General features: G+C 37.7%; 1 protein-coding gene across 1 annotated transcript; it reads right to left on the bottom strand.

The window, feature by feature from the left end:
• Positions 1 to 11,053: 11,053 nt before the first annotated feature.
• LOC141439396 (uncharacterized) lies at positions 11,054 to 13,579 on the bottom strand. The gene has a single exon (XM_074103678.1). It carries the CDS (start codon positions 13,454 to 13,456, stop codon positions 11,054 to 11,056), a length of 2,403 nt encoding a protein of 800 aa, XP_073959779.1. The 5' UTR covers positions 13,457 to 13,579.
• Positions 13,580 to 13,856: the final 277 nt, after the last annotated feature.

The following is a 13,856-nucleotide window of genomic DNA, read 5'->3' as shown; positions in this document are numbered from 1 at the left end:
ACCGCTGATATACGGTCAGTAAATAAGAGAGGTGTTTAATATAATGCCTTCATTTACGCCACTCATATATCCATTTTAATGGCCAGCGCCAAAAGACTGGCCTAATAAAATGTAGTCCATAAATACTGATAATATCCCATTAAATACCCAACGAAACATTAAACAAAATGAGACGATAAAACAAAGTAAGACGCTTCGGAATTTTAATTTGGACAATCTGATAAGCCGATTAAGCAGACAGGAAAGCTCTTTAGTAATTAAAAAGTCAAATTAAAGAGGGAAAACACAAACCCAGGAACTTCTAAGCCTCGTTATCAGTCCAAATAAGTTGAGTACTTTGACAATCTCGGATCTCCTTGACTTTTATAAAATTCATTAATAATTTAAAGCCAGCTGCCGTTTTGATTTGTTTTTATCGCACGGATTTACGAAAGTAAAGCTTGTTTGGGTCGTTGGCAAAATGAGTTATAATAAGTCAACGCGTCCACGATTTCCTTTTGTGCCCTAACTTTTGGTTATTACTTACCTATCAGTAGCCTAACGCCGTAACAGCTCGATTCCCACCGGATCGACTAAAGTTCTTACGTACCATCAGCCAAATAGGTCTATCAATTTTTAAACAAGTTCCTATTATACGAATATATCGCTAAAGTCGAACTTTCAAGTGGACAGACACGTCTATTGGCATTATTGTTTTAAGACATCAACTTTAAAGTGGTAGACCATGTATTATAAATAGATGTGGAAGGTCAATAAGACGAATATGCTAGGTGTGCGTAAAGAGAACCTCTTTATTAACTCAAACTTAGGTTATATACACTATGATTGTCGCTGACACAAGCAATATGCGTTCATGTAGCAGTAAACTATTGTGTTACTGCTAAACACTGATAGTGGCCAAATGCCATACTACAACCACATATTTGGCTGTTGGTACCTAACGTAAGTGATGAGTGATGACAAGTACGGCGACGTTGTCTACTGCGAGGCGTTGAATAACCCACGCTTTTCTCCATCTCCCGAGTTACTCGTACCAAATATTTACTTAAAGGCCATGGCATGATAAGGGAAGCAAAAATGCCCTTTAATATTATGACTAGATTTTTTTTCTACAATCACTTACGTCTAGTAGTTTAACTGTGTCAAGTATGGTTGATTTTTTTTTTGTGGTTCCGCAGAAAAAAAAACCGAAATAATGAAATATGAAAATAATATATGTTCAAGCCTTTTTGACAGAAGCAAGCCGCAGGTGGTATTTTATGTGCTAAATGCACTAAGTAATTCCTTCTGTGATAAAAATCAAAAGATACAGTTACCTTGCTAAGCGAATTTAAAGTCTCTTTCTTAAGCCGAGTTTAGACTTTCAAGAAAAATCGTGCAAGTTACATTACATTGCGGTGCTCGATTGACCACTACAAACTCGTTAGCTTTACGCCCTCGCAATGTAATACAACTTGCATGATTTTTCTTGCAAGTCTAAGCTCGGCTTTAGAAAAGTACCTACTTGCGCAAAGTAACCCAATGCTCAAAAAGATCATCAAAGAAATCATTGTAATATTTGAAAAAATACCTAATTCTTAGGCAATTTCAACGTTTTTGTAGATACAGTACACAAATGCTGTAGATTCAACCACCGTAACGGTCCGGGAAAGTGCATTAATTAATCCTTTCCGTAATCAAATTCACGGTGACATCTTTAGCAGATGTTTGGCATGACAATATGGCATTTACAGCGAGAAGGTTGCAAACTGGAATGCGATTTTGTTTCTTAAATAGTCGGTATTCATCGATTAGTCAAGCAATACGATAAGCAACACTGTCCATCTCTTTATATGCCCCCAAATCCTAAAATAGAAATCAAACATGGTACTATCACAGAATAAGTAATAGTACAGGACTTTTAACAGTAATTGCTCCAAGGCCAAACTAAACCAAAAAACCTTGTATTATGGGCAGTAGCCAACGGATAAACATTCTGGCTAATTCTGACCTATGTATGTATCCAAGACTCGCGTGATAAAACAATCTCATTATTTAATCATAATATCAGTCCCGACCGGAGATTGAACCCGGAATCTCAAACTTCGGTCATACCACTGGACTGTCCTGTCTGTATAATTGGATAGTTTCCTGAACAAAAAACTCCTCGGGTAAAATGGCTCGTTTTATGCTCTTGTTGTACAATCTACTATTTCTTTCATCAATGAAACAAAAAATATCAAAGGTGAACTTTGGGAGTGGGGGCCTGTGACGTCACACGAAACTAAAATACAATACAATGACTCTTTATTGTACACCAGAAATAGTACCCAAGCGACACAGAGAACAGGTACCCAGAGAGAGAATTACAACGTAACCAATAGGCGGCTTTAACTTAGAATTTTAGTTTAACTATATCTTCAGCATTTTTTGTTTGATTGACAAAATACAAAAAAACATGTTCAATATTTTGAATTTTCTGGCAATCTATCTAATGGACTAATAAGATTTCTTAGTTCACCCTACCGCCAAATTCCATCTACATTACCAATACGAACGAATCAAATAACGTTCATTTCCAGTTCAAAAACTCATCCGCCATAACAGTGCTCTGTAATCCTTGCTAACTTCCCTGAATCACAATTTAGCGCAGCACTTTCACTAAAATGCTCAGCGAAGGTCTGTAGTATGTCCTAGTGCGCAAGTTTGATGATAAACACTCAAGTTTTCGCCGCCTGCGCCGTTACAGTTCTGAAAACCGTATCGTTAACGCTATAAACTGATTGGACACACTGCTTGCTGCGATCCCAAGCGAATTCTACAGTACTAAAAAAATCTGATTAGTTCGTCAGAAAATATTGGCACGTATTTTTTCTTATGACTGTAAGAAACCTTTACATTGCTTTGCGATGACATCTAAACTGAACTTTGTATTTTTTTACAGTTCCATGTCACTTTAAAATAAATGGTGAATCATAACAAATGGTCATTGGTTTTTCCTCTATATACTCGTAAGTATTCAAATTCTCAATTGCGGAAAGTATTTCCTGTTAACATAAAAACACGCACACCCACACACACATATAATATCACACTTAATTTACTATAGCAACACATTTTATATGTTTTTTATTATTTCCCGTCATTTCTTATTACCTATTTTTTTTCAGGCTTACTTATATACTCGTGGTTGTATCTATTATTAAGGGTGTTCTGTTAATGGCCTTAAGATTCACTCTGTAAACTACTTAGGATAAACATAACTGTAACGATGTAGAACATCTCAATAAAAAAATAAAGCTCCGCGTGATATCACGCCGCGCGATACTTTTTAGCACGGAGTGATGTCACGAACCCCACTCCGAATTTTGACGAGCAGCACGAGCCAGCAGGAGTGGACATATAGTCGTCTACCTCACCCATATACTATTAGGTATATTGGGCTTCTATCACTCCTGCCGGCTCTTGCTGAGGCACCGACTTCGAACTGCTAGAAAATTATTTTCATGGTTTTTTTGTAGTTGGTTAAATTTTGTTATATTTTTTTTTATTCATCCTTCTTATTAAATATTTTAATCTTAAGTAACATAACGTAAGAAGTTACCCCAGCTACTTAACAGTGTAGCCCGTACGTAAATGCCTTTCAAGATGCTTTGTTAAGAATGGCTAAACTTTAGAGACAATGGTAGTAAAAATTGCTATTTCTGCGGTAATTCCTGGAACGGATAATGCTTGCGCTTATATGGGCGACGGTGCACTCAGCTTTTACTGGGTCCTGGGTCCCGGGGGGCACGGGCGACAAGGATGGAAGCTCGCGTTTGTGTGTTAAGGTTTGTTTATGCTCGGAGTACCTACACTCGGGCGTTGCTTCTGGGAAATAAACTTTATGATTCTAAGGAACTAATCTAATTGCGTATCATATTATTTAAAAAAAAAATCTGAAATATAGATGCACAGAAAAACCAGAAAAATAAGACCAGCGCTGGGAATCGAACCCAGGTCCTCGGCATTCCGTGCCGTGTGCTATACCGCTACACCACCGCTGGACAACGATACAGACACGAATTTCTCCTATGCACCTCATATCTCAGCTTGTGTTTGGGGCTTATATTTCAGTTTGTACTTTCGATATAGGTTTTACGGGATGACCGTAAAAGTAACAAAAAATTTGGAATTGAAATAAAAAATACAAAAAGATAAAAAAAAAAAAACTTTTTTGGCGTATTATTAATTACTGAAGACGTTACGGCCGCATTGTCATGAATCCCTGAGTAACATGCATGTTAAAAACGCTAGCAACTTGGCCCCTAATGGGGCGAAGTGTGTATAAATGTTTATCTTTCTTTCTTTCCCTTTTATTGTTGCAAATATTGTGTACACTAATTTATCTTTATTGTCCGCGAAAACGAGCACTGCAGCTACGTCTCTGCGACACATATATGTCATACATAACATAACAAGCAGAAGCCACCCTTCTCCTCTGTCACATCAAACAATACATAAGTCACATCACATCACACAGACCCAATTGTCACAAATACCACATAAAACAACGAGCTAGTTAACCAACATTGCTGAAAATATCAAAGCAAATCACCATCATTATCTCATCGTCTCGGCCTAAAACTCCTACGCAGGGCACTAAGAAGACTTGAGCCATAAAATTATTTCTTGTGGAAAATGGTATTTTAATACAAGCTTTTTCTTTGCTGACTGTACTTTTTGTTGACTGTACTTGCATTTTCATCTAAACTACTTCTTAGTACCAAATTTCAAGTCTATGACATTAACCATTGAGGAGTTCCCTCCTGCGGAGACGATCTTGGCCGGACCACCAGGATGCCACAATCAAATTGTTGTAAATATTGTCATCACATTACATAATATTAAGTTAAATAGATAGTTAAATTTCAAGTCAATCCTACCACTGGATGTGAGTTCAAATTTAGCTTCCAAGATTAGACCCATACTAACAGGGCAAGTCAAATAAAAGTTTATACCAAATAAAATAAATAAGTCAAATCATTTCAGAAAATCTGCCTCAATACGCAAACTTTACTGCGCCTTATTCTCTCTAAGAGAGTGCATTTTGCACGTGCAGTAGGAACGCTTTAATGCAATGAGACAGTAATGGGTATTTGTGGCGTGGGTAAGTGCTGTTAGTGCATACTGCACTTCTACCTATTGCAGTTTAAATGATTGAGATTTACAATTTAACTGCGCCTTGGTGCATTGGCATGCTTATGCTAAAGCAAATTGTCGACAAGTTTAGTTAACGATTACTACTTACTGGACTAGACTTGTTAGACTTTTTTAACAATTCAATGGTACTTATGTGGTAGATTTTTTTTGACATTTATAAGTGCTTGTTATAGCCTAAATTGAATAAAGATATCTTGACTTTGACTTTGACTTTATGTGTGAAGTCGCTAGTCCATAGCGGGGGAACTGTATTTGCGGGTTGTGGCATAAGCCCTCTCATTCTAAGAGGAGACCTGTGCCCAGCAGTGGGACAAGTTCAGGCTAGAGATGATGATGAATGAGGTTAGTTCAATATTTAAGTTGACTTAAAATTTCGAAAACATTCCAGTTAAATAAACATATTTAAAGTACCTTCTTACCACCACGTATCATACTTTCGTATATTTATTTATGTATAATCTCATAATGGTACATAACCTACGATAACAATTTATGACGAATAAAAATATTTTTAATAATTTCACCTCTTCCAACAATATTGAAAAAAAACTCTCCTTCCGGCATTCGGGTAAAAAGGTGGTGGATTATTTTGTTAATACTAATGTTTTTTTTTAGTTTTGTTTGCTGTGTACTTTTTTGATTTTTAGGGTTCCGTACCCAAAGGTGCCAACGGAACCCTATACTGAGACTCTGTTGTCTGTCTGTCTGTCTGTCCGTCCGTCTGTCACAGGGCTCTATCTCTTGAGCCGTAATAGCTAGGCACTTGAAATTTTTAAAGATTGTGTATAACTGTGGCCGCTATATTAAACAACAAATACTAAAAACAGAATAAAATAAATATTTTAAGGGGGCTCCCATACAACAAACGTGATTTTTTCGCCGATTTTTGCTACTGTCTAATGTTGTATAGATAATAGTACGGAACCCTTCGTGCGCGAGTCCGACTCACACTTGACCGATTTTTACTAAAAAGCACCTCAGCTGCAATAGCAATTGCTAGAGTATTCTCTTATCCATGGAAATGTATTTTCTAAGATAATAAAGTAATAACTAAGTACATACTTTAAGCATTATTATGTAGGCAGCCGTGGTGGCAGAGTGGTTTGACCTATGGCATCTCAAGCAGAGGATCGTGGGTTCAGACCCCGGGCTCGCACCTCTGAGTTTTTCGAAATTCATGTGCGGAATTACATTTGAAATTTACCACGAGCTTTACGGTGAAGGAAAAAGCAATTCAAAGGTGTGTGTGAAGTTCCCAATCCGCACTGGGCCCGCGTACGAACTACTGCCCAAGCCCTCTCATTCTGAGAGGAGGCCTGTGCCCTGCAGTGTGACATATATAGGCTGGGATGATGATGATGATGATGTAGGAACTCTCAAATCGCCTTTGTGTTATCATATCAGTTGTTTGTCTTGTATTAATTATCTTTCGCTGCGGGTGAGCAAAATAACTGTTTATACATAGGTAGTTCTTTGTGTTATCAGTTGTTCTGTCACATAAAGATCAGAAAAACACGCCTTCACATTTATAATATTAGCTAGGATGCCATGACAAGACTGAAATAGTGAGGACCGCTGAATAAACTAGCGCTCTTATTTTTATATTTCACTAACTTTAAAACTTAACGCCGCAAAGCGAAGCGAGAAATTGTGTTTATTCCCCTCTGTTCACTCCGCTAAGGTTCAAGATTAACTGCTTGATTTTACATTGTTTGCCGGCGACGTTTCAAAGGCTTTACTGCTATGGTTTTAAAGTTATTTTTGTTTAGTTTAAAACGTGCCGTGTGCCCCTGCAGCGGGATTTGATGGCAACACTGTAAGTTAATTCTGGTCTTATACTACGAAGTGCAAATTTCGAACTTCGTATCTTGCCGTCCCGCTGACGCTATATTATTTAATACGAGAGTGCAAGGGACAGTATGATACGAACCTCGATTTTTAAATTTCGTAGTTTCGTAGTCGTCCCCCTGTAAGCTAATTCTGGGTCACGTTCTCGTCTACGTCCAATTCGACACTTGCGATAATTCTTCGCCAGCTAGTTTGTTCGGTTGAAACTATTTTTGGCTACGGATGCAATAGCAGTTCTGGACTGGTTTCTAGTTATTTGAGTTTGCTGAGGCAACGGCGTAGTTTTTAATTCGTGACTCATTTTGCAGGAAACCTTTGAATATAGATACAATAATTCAATCTGAAGTGGAACTTAAATGAAAAGCATGTTTATTAATTAAATGTGCCATTCGCTAGAGGGACGTTTTCACTTCTTCTGCCATTAATGCGAACATGTTCTTGTTTTATGATTTAAATTCGGGTTTTGTTTCGCGTGCCTTGATTAAATCATTTAAAAAATAAACCATAAAATTAGTAATGACCGCTATAGTCTAAAACATTATGTTCTTGTTTCCATAGGTTATAAGTCCATCTTTAAACCATCTCTTTTGTTCAGAAACTTATTGTGTTTGATAAAATATTATTTTTATCCGGTTAACAAATCGGTGAAGGTTGCTACTATTAGGTAACGTTTATTTTGTAGCTTTGTACCATCTACTTACTTTCACTACAAACTTTCAACACATGCATCCTTCCATGCTTAACTTACGGGTGTGAAACATGGGCACTCACCAAATCTTTAAGGGACAAACTTGCCAAATGCCAAAGAGCAATGGAGCGCAGCATAGAAGGGGTTAAAACGCCGAGAAAGAGTCAGAAATACCAACATCAGGATGAAAACCAAACTAACTGATATCCTTCTACTCATCGAACAACAAAAGTGGAGGTGGACCGGGCATATGATGAGTGACAAGCAAGGAAAATGGTGTAAGGCAGTTTATACCATTTACCACCTTTTTGTACCATCGTGCGTTTGAAAAATAAATAATATCGTTAGCTTATGCTATGCTTAAACTCGGATAAATTATAAACCCGCGACAGGTCATTACAAACTTACCTACTAGTGAATTTACTCAGCAATTTCCAAGTCAACACGATATTAGGCACCAAGTCGGCCAGACCCGTATTAGCCTCGCTCAAACTTGGAGATGGTATCAGGGCCCGAGGAGGCAACGCAATAGTATAATAGACCTTAATATGCTTAATGGCGCGACCCTGTGCCTACTGTAGTTAGGCAAGTTTGGATATCTTTGGCGTACCTAGTTTTGAGTATGAATAGCTTAAGAATTTTACGGATTTATGACTACGACGTATTACAAAGGACAAATACTTAATAGTTTTTGTAGTTTCTTTACAGTTTTCTATTATTTAAACAGCGGTTACTTTTATAATAACTTTCCTTTTGTTCTGTACGTAGACCGCAAAGATCTCTTTTACTTTACATGACACTTTTTAAATATACTGCGCCACATGAAACTTGACAGACAACTTGTTTTAAAACTAAATTTACTATAATAGCAAGCCAAACAAAGTATATTTTAGAAATATTTAGATAATTAAAGATAAAAAAATGGATTGAATATCTAGATTTTACAGAGACATACTCACATAGTTATCCGCACCGCACCTTATAATTGAACTCTATTCCCCACCCTTTGAAACTCACGGGATTACGCATCGCTTCCATTAATGACAGAGCATTACCAGCTAACCAGCCTCTACTAGTTTAAATGACTACTACCTAATGCGATAAATATTGTTCAAGTATCTAGTCAAATTGCTTCCGAATCCCTGTGCGCACGTTTCAAGGGTTAGATCTAACATCTATACTTTGACTGACAACAATATTTATTATAAGCAAAGTTGTCTCTTTGGGGGCCAGTTGAGTTTAGCGTTTGTTGTTTGAGGCACGCCTTGATCAGGACCGTATTTATTGTTAGCAGTTTCAGTGAGTACTTTAAATACCTGGCCCTCTATTGCGAAGTGCATAATTCCAACTTTATGTCTTGTTGGCCCGCTGACACTTATAATACGAGAGTGAGAGGACGGACGGAATACGTAGCCGGACGTAGATAGATCCCCGTTACTGACGAACAGGAAGATGAAGTGTTGGCAGGCCTCCCACTAGATAGACTGACGACATCGTGATAGTTACGGGCAACCACCGCAACCGGGCGGGTTGTGTTTTTCGGCCTCATGTTGTCTTACGTTGTGTTGTATATGTAACTAATTTTGGGATTAGTTGGTTAAATCTTTTCTTTTAAATTAAGCTCGACCGCCCAAAAGACAGGCTCTGCCTAGTTTGGGGGTCTCTGTTGATTCTTGTAACATCACGGTGTGCACGATTTCTGTATTGTAATTTTATTGTTACTTAATTACTAAGTGTGTGCAATAAAGACTATTATTATTATTATTACTTTCGAAGGATTGCTTTTTCTCAGCTCTAGGCTGGTATTAACTACATTTACGGGTTATCCACCAAGTAAATGTAGCAAGAGTTGTAATAAATATTTTTAAGAAGATTGCTGAGGGCTATTTTCAGGGTCTAGTTGCATGAACTTTCTCACTATTCTGCATGTATTAAGTATTGCGGCTTTTTGTAAAATTGTGTAAACGTGTGATTTTATGCCTAATAATTTTAAGCTATGGTGTAGGTGGTTTGGGATGACGCCTGTTGTAGATAGGACTATTGGAACTACGTACACTTTTTCCTGTCTCCATAGTCTAGCAACTTCGTCTTTTAGGTCTGCGTATTTTGTTATTTTTTCCGTGATGGTCTTTTGTAAATTGTGTGTGTTAGGGATTGAGATATCTATGAGGTATGTAGTTTTGTTTATTTTATCTATTAATGTGATGTCAGGTCTATTATAGTGGATAGTACGATCTGTGAGTATGGCGCGGTCGTAGTATAATTTGTGTGTTGTATTCTCAAGTACTACCTGTGGTGTGTATTTGTAGTACGGGGTGTGTGTGTCTTGTATAAGTTTATGTTTGTGTGCCAGGTTTTGATGGATGATGTTTGCGATTTGATTGTGTCTGTGTGTGTAGTCTGTTTGTGTTAGCGTTGTGCATGCTCCGGTTATGTGTTGTATGGTTTCCGATTGGTTATGACATCTGCGGCATTTGTCGTTTGTGAGTGTTGGATCTTTTATTATATATTTTCGGTAGTTTTTAGTATTTACGATTTGGTCCTGAATTGCAATAATGAAACCTTCAGTTTCTGGGAACAAACTGCCTATTTTTAGCCATGTGTTTGATGCAGGTGTGTCTATGTGTGTTTGTTCTAAGTCACGAGGATGTCGTCCATGAAGTACCTTTTTCTTCCAATTATTTATAAGTTCTGCTTGTGGGTCATTGCCGTTAATATTTTGCGTGTCAGGTGGTTCGTGTAGGTTAAGCGGAGTGTAGTTGTGGTCATTTTGGACGATTGTATTGTGTATATTGCTTGTACGTGATTTGGTGTGAAAAAATGTTTGTAAGCTGTGTATTTGTTTTTTCCAGAGATAATTAATGTTTATCATGCCCCTACCTCCTTCCTGTCTCTTGATAGTCAGTCTTTCTATTGCAGATTTAGGGTGTAAATGGTTATGTTTTGTTAGTGTTGTGCGTGTAGTTCTTTCTATGGCTTCTATATCGGTCTTGGACCATTTTATAACTCCAAATGAGTATGTCAGGATGGGGATGGCGTAAGTGTTTATGGCTTTAATTAAATTTTTGCCAGATAATTGCGATTTGCATATTTTATTTAGGCGGTTTTTGTACTCAGTACTTAATGTATGTTTAGTTATAGTATGGTCCAAGCCCTTTAACTGTTTGTATCCGAGATATTTGTATAGGTCATTTGTTTCCATTGCTGTTATAGTGTTATTGTCGTCTATTGTATAGTTACCTGGTTGTATCTTTCCTTTTACTATGTGTAGTGTTTTACATTTCTCTATGCCAAATTCCATGTTGATGTCGTTGCTGAATGTTGCTGTGATTTCTATTAATTTTTCATGTCTTTGTCTGTCTTGGCGTATAATTTTATGTCGTCCATATAAATGAGGTGTGATATACGTGTATCTGTTGGAGTGTTCCTGAAGTTGTATCCAACTCGGCTGTTGTTCAGTAGATGTGATAAGGGGTTGAGGGCGAGACAAAACCACATGGGACTCAAGGAATCGCCTTGATAGATACCTTTCTTAATGGAGATGGTGCGCGTTGTTACTGTGTTATTACCAGCATTTAATTGAAGAGTAGTTTTCCATTGATTCATTATATTACGTAGAAAGTGAGTTATTTTTGGGTCTATCTTATATATCTCTAATATTTGTAGCAGCCAGGAATGGGGTACGCTATCAAAAGCTTTTTTGTAATCAATATATGTACAGTGTAGGTTTCTATTTTTACTAGTCGCGTGTTTGTGGATGGTGGAGTCAATAATCAGCTGCTCCTTGCATCCCATGTGGCCTCGCCTGCATCCTTTTTGTTCCTCTGATATGATTTTGTTGTGTTCTATGTGACTATTGATTTTTCTAGTTATTGCTGATGTTAATATTTTATATATGGTGGGTAAGCATGTGATTGGTCTGTATTGTGATGGATGTGAGGAATGAGTTGTTTTGGGCAGCATATATGTTATACCGGTGGCTATAAATTCTGGTATATTTTGTTTGCCTAATATTATTTCTGTTAAGTTTTTTGCTATGTGTTTGTGTAGTGATGTTAATTTTTTATACCAGTAGTTATGTATTTTGTCTATCCCAGGTGATTTCCAATTGTGTAGTTTCGCTGTTATATTTGTTATGTCGGTTTCTGTGATCTCCTCAAATGTCATCTCTTCTATTGTATCCCATTTCTTTCTTTCTGTTTCTATCCAGTCTGCTTGGTCATTATGTTGTTTATTTTCTTCCCATATGCTACCCCAAAACGTCTCTAGTTGTGTCTGTGTTGGTATGGATGTGTCTGTGTGAATCTCTGTGTGTTGCGTGTGATTGTGTAGGTTCCTGTAAAATCCTTTTTCATTTGTTGCAAATAAAATATTGTCATTCTTTCGTTTTTGTGCTTTCATATACCTTCTAAGTCTATGTACCTTTAGTGCCAGTTTCTGTTTTAATGTATCTAAGTATTCTTCTGGTTTTCTGTTATCTGCTTCATGTCTAGTGTGTGTAATCCTGCTCCTAAATATCTCTTCTACTCTTTTCACTACTTTACGAGACCTATTATTATTTATATATTGGGTGAGTCTACCACAATCTGCCCTGAGTTGTTCAATATCTCTTTCTAGTCTAGCTTGCCATGGAGGTTTGTTAATGTTCTTTTTCTTACTGTGTAGTGTGTGTTCTGTTATCTTGTAGTTTAGCTCTTCGGAGATGACTACAGCGGTGCAGTAAATAAGGGTATGAATATCTATTAGTTGTGTGTCGTCAGAATGAAATCTATTCAGTATGTCGCAGTTAAATAGATGCACTAACTGTGAGAGTGTGTTACTGTATTTTAACTTTGGTAATTTCGGTCTACTACATGGGTTCATTCCAGAGTATTTGGCTATTGCAGAGTGAAATTTATCAAGAATTACTTGAGTGTTCGGTTCAGTTATTGTGTCGGGGTTAACTAAAGCTCCTATATCATTTTCTACAGTTAATGTTATAGTCTCAGTCTGAGTGGACGAGTTGGACATGTGTGATTGTGTGTATAGTGTATGTGTGTCTTGTGAGTGTTGTTGTGCATCATTTTCGGTATGATCGTGCGATGGTATGAAAGCCGTTGAATCATGTTCGAGATCTACATTATTTAACTGTTTTTGTACTTCGTTTTTCAATTGGGTTAGTTCTTGGTCACTTAAATATTTATTTCTAATAATGACCCGTCTTTGATCGGATACACGTTGTTCGCTAACTTTAACAGTGGGATATTGTTGTTGGAAAAGTTCATGTAACTGTTTTCTGTAAGTGGTCATGTCTGTCTCTAATTTAGTGATATAGTAGTAGGTGCGCATGATGAATAGGTTAACATCTTTGGTCCAACTCATGCGCACCCTAGGTTTCCCAGCCTTAGTGGACGCAGGCAAAAAGGCATTCGCCTCCTGCGCAACATCTAAGACGGGCGTGGGTGCTCTGCGAGAGCCCACGGAGGATATTGGTGATGGAATATAAGATGCTGTTGATGGACTGTATGGGTCTACTGCTGAGTTTGAACTTATATCGTCACAGTCGGTCAGTCTGTCATCTGTCTGGTCTGGTACTGAATCATATTCTGCAACAGTTCTCAACTGGGCAGAATTTTGCGATACGGTGTCCCCCCCAGAATACGTGGGACTGCCTGAGCTAACAAGCTCAGGGCGGGATTCTCCGTCGCGGTTAGCTTCGGTACCCGCCTGGGGTAGATATCTACCGTTTCTTAGGCGCATCGCATTTTTCTGTTTACTATAGCTCCGTTAGCCATTGGTAAGTTGTAGCTAAATAAATAGCTGCCAATGTCCGCCCCTCACGTGATCACAGATGTTCGGATCGGACGTGGAGTTAGGTTTGTGAGGGGCTTATTATTATTATTATTATTATTATTAACCAGTGGACGTCTATCGGCTGATGATAAACTAACGCGGGAAGCATTTTATCTAGTCTGCAGCTGTTCACCCGCTGATATGGAACGCATTGTAAAACAACAAGATAGGTATAGCACAGATTTCGGTTTTGCTTAGATTTTACAGAGAGATAAACAAGTAAATTTTCCTTACACATATGGGCTTGTAATTAGTTGTCACGATGGTAGTGACAGGGGGAGTTGGTAGTGGAATGAAGAAGAGGCAG

Source organism: Choristoneura fumiferana, chromosome 20, assembly GCF_025370935.1.
Source record: "Choristoneura fumiferana chromosome 20, NRCan_CFum_1, whole genome shotgun sequence".
In the NCBI taxonomy this organism is placed as follows: domain Eukaryota; kingdom Metazoa; phylum Arthropoda; class Insecta; order Lepidoptera; family Tortricidae; genus Choristoneura; species Choristoneura fumiferana.
This window is presented reverse-complemented; position numbering and strand designations above follow the sequence as displayed.